Source organism: Halichoerus grypus, chromosome 6 (assembly GCF_964656455.1).
Source record: "Halichoerus grypus chromosome 6, mHalGry1.hap1.1, whole genome shotgun sequence".
NCBI classification, from domain to species: Eukaryota; Metazoa; Chordata; class Mammalia; order Carnivora; family Phocidae; genus Halichoerus; species Halichoerus grypus.
In genome coordinates this window covers 58,536,880-58,551,766 of record NC_135717.1, presented here as the reverse complement: position 1 = coordinate 58,551,766, position 14,887 = coordinate 58,536,880, and the positions used below count along the sequence as shown (strand labels likewise).

Genomic DNA, 14,887 nt, shown 5'->3' with positions numbered 1-14,887 from the left:
GCTGCTTAGTCAGGTTGTTTAAAACCAGTGGAACTAAAATGCAAGGTCAGTGAACACATAAGGGGAACAGTGCCAGATCAGCCCCAACCCTAGCATGCTTTGTTGGAAATGCACGTTGTTGTTCACTATATGAGGGGGTGCCTTTGTGGAAGAGCATAATGTGATCAGAGCAAAACTAAGACCAACGCCAGGAAAGTGAGCTGAAATAGCACATTCAGGGCAAACAGCGTCCTTTCCATATACCCCTAGGGGTACCATCAGAATAGAAAAAGTGAAAGAAAGTAAGAGAGAGAGGGGATTGCTCACATGGTGGAGACCGTGACAGAGGGAGAGACAAGCACTCCCAAGAAAATGGTGGACTCATTTTGACAATATGATTCACTGTTGAACTTAAAGGTGCTTCTTCTTGTTTTTAAGTCACCCTTTCTCAGGCTGTATCTGATGGGAGGTATTGCATGGATCTGAGGCTGGGGCAGGAAGAAGCCAGAGGCCGGTGTGAAAGCTTAGTGCATGTGTGCACATGCGCACACACGCACTAATATACTATCTCATATTAGCTGTGGGGGAAGGTGTCTCAAATGAATTACAAGTCTAACGTGTGCTGAGATCACTAATGAAGTGCATCTCATGTTACACTTTGCAATTGATTTACTCTCTGTACATTGGAGCCGATTCCAGGCTGTACCAAGAGTAAAGCTACACTGACTCACTATATCCCACCAAGGATGCTTTCTCCAGGGGAGAAAAAGCGTGGATCAGCATCATAAAGCAGCATCATAAAGTGTTCCTAAGTCACTGCTCTCTTGTCCGCATCGCATTAGGTGTGTGATAAGCACATGAGCATTCACTTTTGTGTGTTTCGGCAAAAACAGGTTAAGAAATGTTGCTTTAGGGCGCCTGGGTGGCTCAGTTGGTTAAGCGACTGCCTTCGGCTCAGGTCATGATCCTGGAGTCCCTGGATCGAGTCCCGCATCGGGCTCCCCTCTCAGTGGGGAGTCTGCTTCTCCCTATGACCCTCACCCCTCTCATGTGCTCTCTCTCTCTCATTCTCTCTGGCTCAAATAAATAAATAAAAATTAAAAAAAAAAAAAAAAGAAATGTTGCTTTAGAGTATAGGGGATTTGTGTGCAAGTTTGTTTTGGGAAGAGTGATTCTGAAACCAGTGGAAAATCCCACAATGGAAGCTATACTAGCGCCATCAAGAAAGAGTAGCTGCATCACTGTGACCACCTATTTGCCACATCTTTACTCAATTTTTGCTCAGAGTTGTGATTTCACATTGAGTTTAGACAATCCAAGTCAGAGGTCGAGAAGTTTCAACCTTCGTTTGAAAATACAGTGACACCTTAATGTCCAAAAAGTTAATGGCATGAGGTGTGTGCTCAATAAGTATTTCTTAAACTGATGGATAATAAATCAATGGTTTAAATAGTTTTACTTTCCTTGATAATATGCAGTGAAATAACCAAAATGGATAAAATAAAGAATGCATTGACAAAATGACTGTTTCTATTGATTTAATAAGCCACAAAACAGGGTAGATCAGAAAAACAGAAACTGAAACATTCTCTAAAAAATAACCTTCCAATATATTTTAATAAATCTATAATTTAGCAACTGAAGCTATCATACATTCATATGGACACTATGGGTTTTTACCAATTGCTTCAGAAGTTCTATGGGATTTTACATAAAGGACTTTGACAAACAACACTCTCTATATGAATAAATCTGCCCTTTGGTTTTGTAATAAATCTCAGGACAGGGAAAAGAAAAAACAAAAACAAAACACCTGGGATAAAGGGGAGCTGACATTGTTAACTAACATTCATATTCCCAGTAACTAAGACACTCTTCTGAAAACCATATTGTGCTTCATTCTGTGCTCTGCACACAGTCATAATTCCTGATATTTGAGGTATTTCTTTGTCCTCTTACAGGTTGTTGAGTTTCCTTGGTCATTCAGTTTGGGAAGCAGTTGAAATGTCTTTCTTATACCAATAAAAATTACTTTATACTGATAATTTACAGTGAAACAGTGAAACGTTCTTACGATTTTCATATAAATTCAATAAAAGCCTAAAGTGCCAAGGATAATCCGATGGATTTTTATCTTTATGAATAATACGCTTAATGAAGGCGAAATTGATTGCCTGTTTTAAAAGGAAAAAAGTATGCACAAGGAAGTTCAGTTTTAAAGAGGAGGAAGTAAGCTCTTGCCAAATATTGCCATACTCAATGACATAAATGGTAAAATGCTTGCTATAAAATTCATCAGTTATAAATTGGTAATTGTTTGTCTCTGGCACAGATCTCATTAACAATACTCAGAAAGATCACACAAAAATTATAAGACTATAGGAGGGGGAAAATATTATATACACACACATATGTATATATTTAATTTTAATTCTTCAGAACTCTTGGTTTGAGGGTATTTTGAGTTATAATTTTACGTTCATATTTCCTGAAGGACCCTTCATAAAGTATAAAAATGTTCCTTTCTTTTTTCATTGATAATGGTTATCTCTAATTTGGAGTCCTGAGAGAATCATTTTGATCTTATTTAATTTCCATATCTAATAGCTTAAATATTCCTGGAAAGATGGGATGTGACCTCTGTTTGGACTAAAGAGAAACAAAAGAGTGTGGTGTACACAGAGACATCTGAGGAGTAGGCAGAGTATCTGAGAAGTCAGGAGGGCTTATTTGGCTTGTCAGAAGGGCTACACAAACAAGAAAAATCAAAAGTCTGACAGAAGAGACAAAAGTAAGGGAAATCTAAAAGCTTCCAGAAGTTGGATCCAGTGTGGAAGCTGATAAGAGCCTGAGAACAGATGCCAAACAGAAAGTGATCATTATTTTCAAAGTGAAGAGTTGCAGCCACTCAAGGCTAAGCTAAAATAAATATAGAAGAAAGCTGAAAGAATTTCAAAATGTATATAGACATACATATAATGCCCTTATATGTGTATGTGTACATTTGTACAAATATTGTGTGTACACATGTATGCACACATGCACACGTGCACATCGGAGGGTGGTTTGAAACCACAGAGCTCTTCACGAGTGATAGAAACGGTGGAGGAGAAGGGCTGGGTGGGGGATGGTGGGCAACATAAGGAAAGAGCACACGAGGCTGTGGAGGGGTGAATGCCTTACTGCCCGAGTTCCCGCTCTCCCCCAGCTCATATGGAGGTCGCACACTTGAAAGAAAAGAATATATTTAGGGAAAATCAAGAGCTGAGGAAACAGGACCTATGACAAAGGCCCCCAAAGAGTTATCACTTTTACTCCACATCAACGTTTGCCACGATTATGGCCAATTCCTTCCTAACGAAAAAATAATGATAGTAACGTAAATGACTGAAATTGCATAAATGAAGAATTCACTGCCATCATCTAACCCCAAATAACCTAAAACATGTGTGAATGTGGGAACACATATACAAATATAAAATGTTGCTGGTCATTTCTTTCTTGTCATGAGGCCTGGAACGCAGAGAGAGCCTAGTGGATTAACAGATTCATTCCTATTTTATCATTTCCAGATGGTGCGGCCGTTCCTGGTCAGACATATCTATGCTGGTGTGGCCTCCATTATGCACAGTGTTATGTACTTGACCTAATCTAATGCTATTGTTCACTTGGTAGCTCTGGCCCACATTACCTGCAACTCTATTGAATAGTTAAAAAAAAGGATTCCCCAAATGCTGAACTCTTGACTTCTAATTTTAGGGCCCTTATTATTAAATACATTCCTTTTTAAATTCATGCTTCATATTGCTTCCAGTTTACATTCCCCAAAGGAAGACTCCTACTCAAAAATGGTTCTCCAGTGCCTTACAGGATTAAATCCACTGTCCTTACGGGATGAAGTACCACTGTCCTGATGCCAGCCTCATCCATGTTCTCCCTCTCAAACCTACAACTGCGGAGGAAATAATGAACATTGCAGATATGATGGTATTATACTCTTTGCTGGCTCGGAAGGGACTGGGGAAAGAAAATGTTGTTGTCAATCCTGTAAGTAGGAAAGCTTTACTTACAGAAATTTTGAGTATTTGGGCACCGATCAATTATTAGATTTTTGTCTCAGCGAAGGAGGCTTGAGATGGAGAGTGGACAGCTATGTCTCCATCACACACCAGAAATATATGAAGGAAATCTAGAGAGTTTCAAGCAAGCTGTCAGTGAGGGAATGTTGTTCAATTCCATACACACTTTAGAAACACCTGTTGTACATGTCTCAGGAAGGCCAAAGGAGAGAGAGATGATTTACTGAGGCAGGTGGTAGAGAAGACCACTCAGGAGTCAAATATAATTCTACAGTGGTCTTTCAGAGACCTCTCAGCTCTAGTGTCTTGACTACTTCTATGACCCAACCAGAGAAAATGGCTGATACCATGACTTCCAGTTAATAGGGTACCGGCGCTAGAGACAGAGATAAATCGAGCTATGTTTAATCAATATTAATTTTGAGAAATATTAATCAGTAGCTTTACCTCTAAGTTCAGAGTGTTGTATATGATTGAATTATTATTATTTAAAAAGCCATATAATTGTTAAGATTAATTTTTGCCTTTCTGATGAAATGATTAAAAGTGATTACTTTGAAGTATATTGGGTTATCTTGCCCCATATGGAATTCTACGGAAGGCATGACTAACATTATGTTAATTATATTACAATCAGAAAGACCAGAAGGAGCAAACAGCAAGGTCAGAATATTCTAGAACTTGGACTGACCTCCTAATTGATCAATCATTTGCTCCATCTGGCAGAAACAACCCAGCCTATCATTTCTTTTTTTAAAGATTTTATTTATTTATTTGAGAGAGAGAGAGACACAGTGAGAGAGGGAACACGAGCATGGGGAGTGGGAGAGGGGGAAGCAGACTTCCCGCAAAGCAGAGAGCCCGATGCGGGACTTGATCCCATGACCCTGGGACCATGACCTGAGCCGAAGGCAGACGCTTAACAACTGAGCCACCCAGGCGCCCCAGACTGTCATTTCTTTAGACCTGTTTTTACCAAAACCTGGTTATTTCTCTAACCTCATGTTTTCTATTTTGAGCAAGTTTATATTAGCAAAAATAACTCCTACATATAAACCCATTTATTCTTTGTTAAGCCAAGAAAGTTGTGTTTTATTTGTTGTTGTTGTTTTCTGTTTTTGCCACTTCCAACTATTTCCAGAAAGAGTAACCAGTCCTTTCTGGGTAAAATGTTGTCACATGCCAATAAGATGTTATCAGAAAAAAAACTGTTATCGGAATTGTTGAAGTCATTTCATTTTTAATTAAAAAAAAAATCTTTTTTTTTTTTTTTTTTAGTGAAGCAGTGTCGCTTTTTTATCCTATTTCTTAGGCAACAAACAAACAAACTTGTTTTCTTAAAGTCTGGATGTTTTCCAGGTAACAACATATGTGTTCCAGGGAATTAGGAAAACCATAATGAAAGTATAGACTCTAATAGCCCAAGAGAACAAAACAGAGCCAGATTGACCTTGGCAATGAAAAGCTCCCAGAATCTCTCAGACACACTTGGCCTGGTAAAACGGTTGGCCCTATTTCTGAGTGAAAAGAAAGGATTTGGCAAAGGTTATGATAATTTCCAAACATGACTAGGAATTTAGGAGTTGATTACTGCTTTCATATGGTAGAGAAATGGCTATATCACTACACCAGGTTTTGTTTTACATAGACATCATAGTACTTATACATTCAAGTATATATTATGTATTTATGTGCCATACATACAGAAATATATGTTTATATGATAATATCAGTGTTCACATAAAAGCATTCACCTTTAAGACAGTTAGAACAGTAACCTGTGGTTTATCTTCAGGTTCAGAGTGAGGCACTTGTCAAATTCAGCTAGGCTAACAGAGTTCATATCGGGACTGAGTTTTCTATGGTTTTCATTTGGACTTTTTCCCCCTAATTTAACAAAATTCCTTCCAGTCTGATGATCAGCAAGAAATCAAATAAGAACCGTCTCATAGTATAACATGCAAGTTGCTCCAAATGCAGACAAGGGGAAATCCAGGTCTTGTTCACATAAGCCTGCCTGGTATTAGCATTTAATGCCATTTTCTGGTTCTTGTGTTTTGTTTTTCCTTTAAATGTAACATCCCTTCCCAGGGTAGAAAGGAATTATCCCAACCTTTGATAAAATATGAGGACTTCATGACCCACAATAATAGATTTAAAATCTAACAATATTCTAGAAGCCAATAAGTGAGCTGGGATGGACTGATTACCATTTTCTTTTGGCTTTTTTGTAATTATCACTATTAATTTTAAAATTAGGCTCATGAATCACTAACTGAAACAAAATTATAAAAATGAACATACATTAAAATCATGTTTTAAATAATTCATCTATAATTACCATATCACTTCTGATATAAAATGAGTATCTATTCTGTATCATATGCTGACTTGAAATTTATTTTATATTTTTCTCAATCAACCTAAAAGTTAAAGATCACTCATTCTCACTAATATTAAAACACACACACACACACACACATACACACACACAAAACAAGATGACAATGGTGATTTTTTAACATGGACCAAAAAAATGACAGAAAATAAGCCATGCATATCACAAAACACCATGTAAGCTATATTATAGGAGAGCTGTAAACTTCAGGCTAGGAAAATCTGCAATAGGGTTTGGCTTCCCTATATTGGGGAGTATTAAGGATAAATTCATGAAAAAGGCAGTTTTGCTCTGCCCATCAAAGTGGAAAAGCATTTACACAAGAGAAGGTAAAGGGCAGGGCGTTTCTAGCCAGAGAAGTGGTGGGACCAAAGTCATGGAGGTAGAAGGCTATGGGGCATGGCTGGACAGAGGCAGGGGGTCTCATTCTGAGGGATTATTTCATAGACAGAGACAGATAAGACAAGAGTTGTACTAAAGGATACGAAGCTTATTTAGTAGGTAATTGAGAGCCTCTAAGCATTTTTCTTTATAACTTGTATGAATTTGTGTATTTTGATCAGTTTCCCTTTTATTTCCCCTCTCTCCATTAGAGTACAGACAGATAATTTATTATTCCTAGTTAACTTTATAATTTGGTCCATATGCTGCAGAGTATTCAAGCTTGATTATGAGCAACAAGAGAACTGGCCATCATGAAGGCCTGGATGATGTGGAGATGAGATATTAGAGCATAACCTAGGGGACCCTGAAGCATGGGCTTGGTCAAGGGTATGCTTCCAACTAGCAATTTTAATTCTGATGTAGTGACACAGGGACTGTTAGAGATCATTCAGAGTGATGACAGGGGAGTAGACAGACCAGTTTCCAAAGCAAGTATTCAAAGACTGTGGAATTAGCCAGTTTTACCCTCTGATGTACTTCATCTCACTTGCTTCCCACTCATTTTTCTGAGTTAGATTCTCAGCATTCCATTTAATTTTTGGAACTATCCAAAATCCTTTCAACAAACTTAGTTTCGACTTAAGTTAGCTCAAGTCAGATTCTGTTACTTGAAAAAAAAATTTGTTATTGTGTTGAATAAGAAAGATGCCAGATCTACTTTTCTGGATCTTACTCTATCATAGGTCCTAGAAGATGAATTTGGTAGTTCTTTACATGTCAGTAAATTAGATAAATCAGTTATGAAGCCATTACAGAGATATGGATGAGTAATAAGGATGCCTTGAACTAGAGTTTGAGCAGTAAAATGGAAGCAAGGGGGGAAAAAAGAAGGCAAAACCTATAGAATGTGTTGCCTGAGGTGTGTTTAGACTAAGGTAATGGGGGGGGGGTTAAAAAAAACAAAACAAAAACAAAAAACTTCTAAACTTCTATTCATAACTGCCCTTCCAATCCAAATCCAGGACAGCACACAGTAGATTCTCAACTTACACCGGCTGAATGAAGGGCAGGCCTGCTCAAGTTCACCAATACACCGAAGAGTGATGAGCCTTCTCTAACTGCAGTGACACCTCTGTTCTCACCTGTCTGCCCTTACACTTGCACCCCCTTACCTGTCCCCGCCTCTTTCTCTCTGGACTCACTCCCTTTCTCTGTCATTCTCTATGCATTCCTTTCACTTTCCTGATCCTCTTGTACAATTCTAGCCCTGCCTGATCATAAAATGGCAGATTTGGAAGGGACTTAGGAGATCGTCTACTTCATTTCCCTGATGACGAAACATGGTCTAAGGAGTTAAAATGATTTTCTCAGAATTATACAGTGATTTAGTGAGACAGTCATGATTTAGACTTGTGTCTCCACAATTTTAGTCCAGCTGTCACCTCTCCACCACTCAGTACATATTTACTCCAAATGTCACATAACACTTTACGTCACCTCTCCCCAGATCTTCAAGTGAATCCAGTGGAGTTGCAACCAGGTTATTTGGTGGTATTGCATGCTCCCTGGCATGTCACTATGGGGTTCCTGATACTCCCATTGGAGAAACATTGGTTTAATTGATGATTTTCTAAAAATGTCTGCCTGAATCAACCATGAAGCATTGCTGTACAAACTACACCTAGAGATTCTGGATTTTGGATGGGAGTTTGGTTGGAGGCACTTTTACAGAAACTTACAGAAAGAAGACATGGTTTAATGCCAGAGGTCTTATTGTTTTTTAACTGTCCTCAAAAGTAGAATCTGTTCTATAACACAGTGGGCAAGAACCTTCTTATACTTAAGCAAATGTTAGCAACTCTGCTCACATAATCAGTTACAATTGTTATTATGATTATTTAGAATAATAGTAACTTTTCAGCCCAAATTTCCTAGTCCTTGTGTTAAGCTCTGGAGATGAAATAGACAAGCTCCTCTTGCTCTTGAGGAGCTCAAAATTAGTGGGAAGTGATGTATAAATGCATGTAAGTGTATGTATGTGTATATATGTATGTATACACATATGTATGTATGTTTGCTTGCATGTGTGTGAGAAGAGCTAAGAATAAGTAGGGGAAGGAAAGAAACAGAAGATATAGGACAGAGAAGACTTTGATGGAACAGTGACTGGAAGGAACTAAGAAAGGAAATGACCAAGAACATGTGCTCTTGGAAAGACTGAGGGTTTTCCCTGAGACAAATAGTGACAAAAAAAGGTGTTTGGTTGTGGATACAGGCACATTTAGAGGTGGAAAAAAAAAAGGTTAAGGGAGTTTGTTACAAAAGGGGGTTATTTTCTATTCAAAGGATATAAGAACATTGGCAGAGTGAGGAAATTTCAAGGGAATAGCTGGGAGATTTGAGGACTGTTGTAGAAAAAAGCAGTGCCAGGGAATGGGAAATAGATGTGTGTAGGACCCTTGACCACCAGCTAAGGTGATAAACCAAAACTTTTAGTGGTCCCAATGAGCATGACCAGCAGCAGCCTGGAAAATACAAATGGTTATAGTAACCCAATTTCAAAGACTGATAAGGCCATTATGACTGAACATGACCTGGATATTTGTATTTATTCTAGAGTCTGATAAATAAATGTGCTAATACATACAATGCCTGGCACATAATTAGAACCCAAATTTATCTTTAAAAAATTGGACATAGGGGCACTTGGGTAGCTCAGATGGTTAAGCGTCTGCCTTCAGCTCAGGTCATGATCCCAGGGTCCTGGGATCCAGCCCTGCGTCAGGCTCCCTGCTCAGCGAGGAGTCTGCTTCTCCCTCTCCCTCTGACCCCCTCCCCCTGTTAGTGCTCTCTCTCTCTCTCAAATGAATAAATAAAAAATCTTTTAAACAATTAATAAAAAATAAAAAAATTGGACATAAAATAATTCAAAGTACTGATTGAGAATGGAATTGAGATGTTAGATCATTAGATCTGGGATTATTAGGAAAAAAGTATAAAGAAGCTATTTTATAGAAGAAAGCAGGAAGCACTGAGAATCTAGAATTGTATTTTTTTTCTTGTTAATTATGTTTGAAAACAGGTTTAGGAGGAGTAATCAGGAAGTAGAGGATATAATGATCAGATGAAACTTTCAACCCTAAAATTTCAGACAAGATGATAAGATCCAGGATGTAAGTGTGGGAGCTGGTTATGGAGGAAGAATATTTATGAAGGTAACTAGAATTGAAAAGGTTAACCTTTTATATAGGCTGAGTCACCTGGAAGTTGAAATTGCCCAGGACTTAGGATACAGAAAAAAAACCATTGGAAGGGTAAGAACCCAGATGTGTGGCCTTAAAAAGAAGAAAATTAAAAAAAATTTTTTTTTTAATTTCTATTTTTTTAAGTAATCTCTACACTTAATGTGGGGCTTGAATTTACAGCACTGAGATCAAGAGTCACATACTCTACAGACTGAGCCAGCCAGGCGCCCCCAAAAGAAGAAACTTTTAAATAACTCTATAAAAATAAAATTCTGAATGAGGCATAGAGTAGCCAGAAAGACAATGACCTTATTATTTCACATTGAAAATCTGAAGACTTTATAAAGAACAAACGGCCACTTAAGCGGAAGCATCGTAAATAGGAGAAATTCAGATTTCAGTTAAGGGAATGATTTCTTACAAAAACCGTTATTGACAAGACTCTTGTTTTGACTATGAATTCTAGATTGTACAGTAGAAACACTGAGGAGAAGGGAAATGGTCCAGGGAATGGGGAAAAGCTAATTTGGATGGAAAAGATACTTTGGAAGATGATAGGTGACCAGAAGAATCCTTTTGTAGTTCTTGCGAACCTTTAGAAATAAAGAAAGTAAGATAATAATGCTCTTCTAATGAAACTAACTTTCCCCTATGTCTCTTTAGGACTGTAATCAAAGTAATTTGATTGCCTAGAGGGCATGAAAACTTGATGGCTAAGCTCATGGCCAGAAAAACTTTACCTCCTACAACATTACCTCCTACAACATATACTGATCTTCTTTCAATGTATGAATAGTACTGGACCTGGAAACAAATGTTATTCAGCAGGAATTCCCAGTTCTTCTATATTTGGATAGTAAAACAATCCTTATACACCCCATCTACTAAAGAAATCACTTACCTCCAGAGACACATTCTGGGGTGAAAGTGATGTCATCAAGGGCAATAAAGATTTCCTCATTTCCAGCCAAATCAGCTTCAAATGCCACTTTAAATGCACTGTTACTGGAGAGAGGGACATGCCCATACATCCAACCAGTTCTTTTGCTTCCAATCACTGACCACACGAGGATGTTTAGTCCAGATTCCTCAATGGTATATACCTAATAATGGGGGCAAAAAAAGAAAAAGCAACTCTTTATGGTTTGGATGTTAGAGATATATGGACGTCCTGGTTGTTAACAGAAGAATGGAGTCTGGCAATGGGACAGCACGACACCTTGACTATAATACTTTCTGTCTCACAAACTGGGGTTACAGAGCGAGTTATATTTTCTTTAAGTAGTCAGACCTTTGTTTGGTTTTGTCATGTCAATTTCTGTGTATCACAGTGGGCATGGCCAAAACCTGTAACTATCTTAAGAATCTAAAAGAGCTGGAAGGAGCTATAAAACTAGAATTTCTCATTGCTAAAGGACTTTGTCCATGTTTCCCCAAGGTTGATTTAAAAGAAGAGAACACTTATCTTAAGTGAACATGATCATATACAAGTCATTTCGGAAGCCAAAGTAATGTGCATAACATATTTAGTATTTTGACAAACAGAGAATCTTCCTGAATTAACTAACTAACATCAATACCCAGGACTTTTTAAATGCAAGGATTAACAGACTGAACACATAAAAAGTGAAATAGCAATAAAGTTAGCTTTGAAACCAACCACCAGGCCAAGTTCCAATAATCTTTTTGAACAGTAAAAAACAATTCAAAACAAAAAATGCCATTTCCTAGTGCTCTTCAAAAACAACAACAAAAACAGGCAAGGCAGTAAACATATTTTTCTATACTACCTTTCTGTACCTAACTTTCAGTTATCATTTCCCTAGAAATGATAGTTATATTTTATATATATATGTATATGTATATATATAAATGCATGTTAGCAATCACTTACACAACTCTTTCTTTTACATGGGAAAAAATATGACTCAGAAAAAAGAAAACACATAATAATAATTTTCTTCTATTGCAACAGTGTTTTTGTCCAATAACATTGCTCCCTACTAAAAAAATCCTACTTTCTCACTTTTTTTTCTTAGTATCAAAATTTATCTAAAGATAATTTATCCTACAAAAGTTTATCTAAATTTTATACTATCAGGAGAAAATAACACCACTCATTCTGTTGCATGTAATGATACGATATTGTATGGCATTCTAGAAATACTCCCAAGAGCTACCAAATTATCTAGAGCCAGAAATTAGCATGCTGCTAATGTTACTATTACAGAAAGTCTAAGTCAGAAATCCAGCTATTAATGGAAGTTAAAAAAAATTTAAAAACCATCAAGATGATCATACAGAAAGAAAAATAGAAAAACTTGCCCCAAATTTGGAAACCTGAAAAGTGAGATTTAACATCAACAGTATGGAAAAGCACACATTTCCTAAGCAAAAAGCACTTTTTATATTGATTCCTCAATAAATGAAATAAACTAAAAGTCAGTATGAAGGGAATCTGGGTCAACCGAGTGTTTCCAGTCTCACACATAAGCAAACACTCATCCCAAAGCTCTAAGATCTGGTCGGTACCTATTTCTTAAATAAACACAAATTACCTCCATTTTAAAAAAATTAAAAAGGTAAGAAGGTTCCAATTAAATATGATAACAGGACAACTTTATAAAGTCAACCTAAGTTGAATTATCTTTTTTTCTTCATAAATCCTGAGTTACAACATGAAGATTTAAAAGGGGATGACTTTATTTTATTTTATAACTCTTTTTCTGGAAAAAAACAATTCAGAAAACCAAATTACATGAAAACACTACCCAACATGTTTTGCTTTTTTCAAAACCCTAGTATAAATGTATTTTATTAATATATCTATTTTTATTAGTTTTTCATTTCATTTTTCTTTCAGTCATCTTAATCTTCAATTAATCTTACATGCTCTTGCCAAATTCCATTTCCCTCATTCTTTTACTCTGCTTCTCCTAAATCCACCGTGACATCCCCTGCCTGTTCTCCCACCCCCGTGCCCCATCATGAGCATTAACTCTCTAATAGACTTCAACCAATGGTACCCAATATTTTACCCTACTATACTCCTCATTCATTCTGATAAATTTCACTATTTCACTACTTAATTCCAATGAAACTTTTTGACAATCTCATGGATTGTTTCAATTGTAACATGTATTTATAATACTCCCAATGCATTAATCTGAATAACTGCATGCTACGCCCAGTGTTTCTGTAGCCATAATGGCCAATGGTAAAAATAAGAGGATCATTTAAGGGCTCCATATAATGCTGGTTTTTTTTTATGGCAAATGAGAAACCTAAAAAAGGCTAATATTATTTATTTTTGTCTTTCAATGAAAACAATATTCATTGTCTTCAGAGAAATTTTTGTGATAACTGTCAGCAAAATATTTTTCTTTTTTATTATTATTTTCCAAAAATCTATTACTTTGAAAAAGTAAAATGGCTAATAACCTTGAAAAATACTTTTAGTTTAATTTGTTCCTAATTTTATATTTTATTACACACATTTTACTGAAAACTAATTTATGTTACAATAATAACTTCTTATTTGAAATAGCTTCTAAAATCAGCTGCTGGACAAATAATTTGGTTACTTCTGATCTTCTAAATTTTGGTCAGACATATACCCATTAATACAATAATATTCAACATTATATATTATAAAACAATCATTTTATCATGACTTTTATCATAAAACAATATGGATTCAAAGAATACATAAATAAAAATATTATGTTTAGATATTAAATCAATATTATATTATATTCAAGGATGATACTATAATTGTAACTGCTTATGATATAGGGTAGGGAAAACTTGAAGAAAACTTCATAGATAGAATAAAATGATACGTCATTTAAATAAAAATATTATAATAACATTCAATTAAATATATGTTAAGTTTTTTTGAGGAGGAAACTCCTCAACATTTATTTGGAGTGAGCATACCTTTGAAAGAAAACATTCAACAAAAGATATGATGAGATAATAGAAAATATGAGTTAATAATTAAATTACAGAATAGTATGGAAACCAGACAGCAGCTATCTCAACAATACCCAAGTATGCAGGTTTTCCTGGTGAAGAACTAAAAGAACCCAATTAGTACATTTTCCTGAAATGCCTCTCCTGCAGCGAGTCACAATCTCCAAGTGCCTGCAACATGGAAGGTAGGCTGGCACTGACTTAGAGTCTCCTAATGGACACTTCCAGATATCAGAAACACTTTATCCATTTCACTATTATTTAGCTTATTGAAATTTGTGCATGCAATGCAGTGCCAAGACAAAACCTTGGCTTTACTTGGTCCCAGTTACTCTCAGCTATTCTGCTAGATGTCTGTTCTTTAATCACCACTGATAGGGTAAAGCAATGAACCGAGCTACACTTAATCCTTGTCAGTGTACAGTTTCTCATGGCTTCATTTGAAAACACTCAAATTTATATAATAGAAGAAAGAAAAAATCAAAAGTAATGAAAAGGGCAATTTCCTTCAAAAAGAAGAGTTTATAGGCATTAAACTTATTTAATAAAAGAGAAATAACATTATCCATATATTTGAAAATTTAGCAAACTCACATATGTTACATGAACCCTACCGCATGTGTGAATGTAGGGTAGGACTACTGACTGCCCTCTACAAATCTGGAATTAGAGTTGTAGAGAGAAATTAAACAATCCATTACGTGTACACAGCACAGGCTTCCAGTCCTCGATATGGCATATAAAAGAGATTAGAAATCGTCCTACTGGTCCTAACAACAAGAAAAAAGCTGGGTTGAAAATCAATAATTCTTCTTAGATCCATCAGA

At 36.3% G+C, this 14,887-nt stretch overlaps 1 protein-coding gene across 1 annotated transcript in view; it reads right to left on the bottom strand.

Moving 5' to 3' along the window:
* Positions 1 to 14,887, bottom strand: part of MALRD1 (MAM and LDL receptor class A domain containing 1) — an 806,170-nt gene that overhangs the window by 153,028 nt on the left and 638,255 nt on the right. The window contains exon 34 of the mRNA XM_078074136.1: positions 10,987 to 11,188. Within this exon, the coding sequence (XP_077930262.1) occupies positions 10,987 to 11,188 (202 nt within the window). The remainder of the gene's footprint in view (positions 1 to 10,986; positions 11,189 to 14,887) is intronic.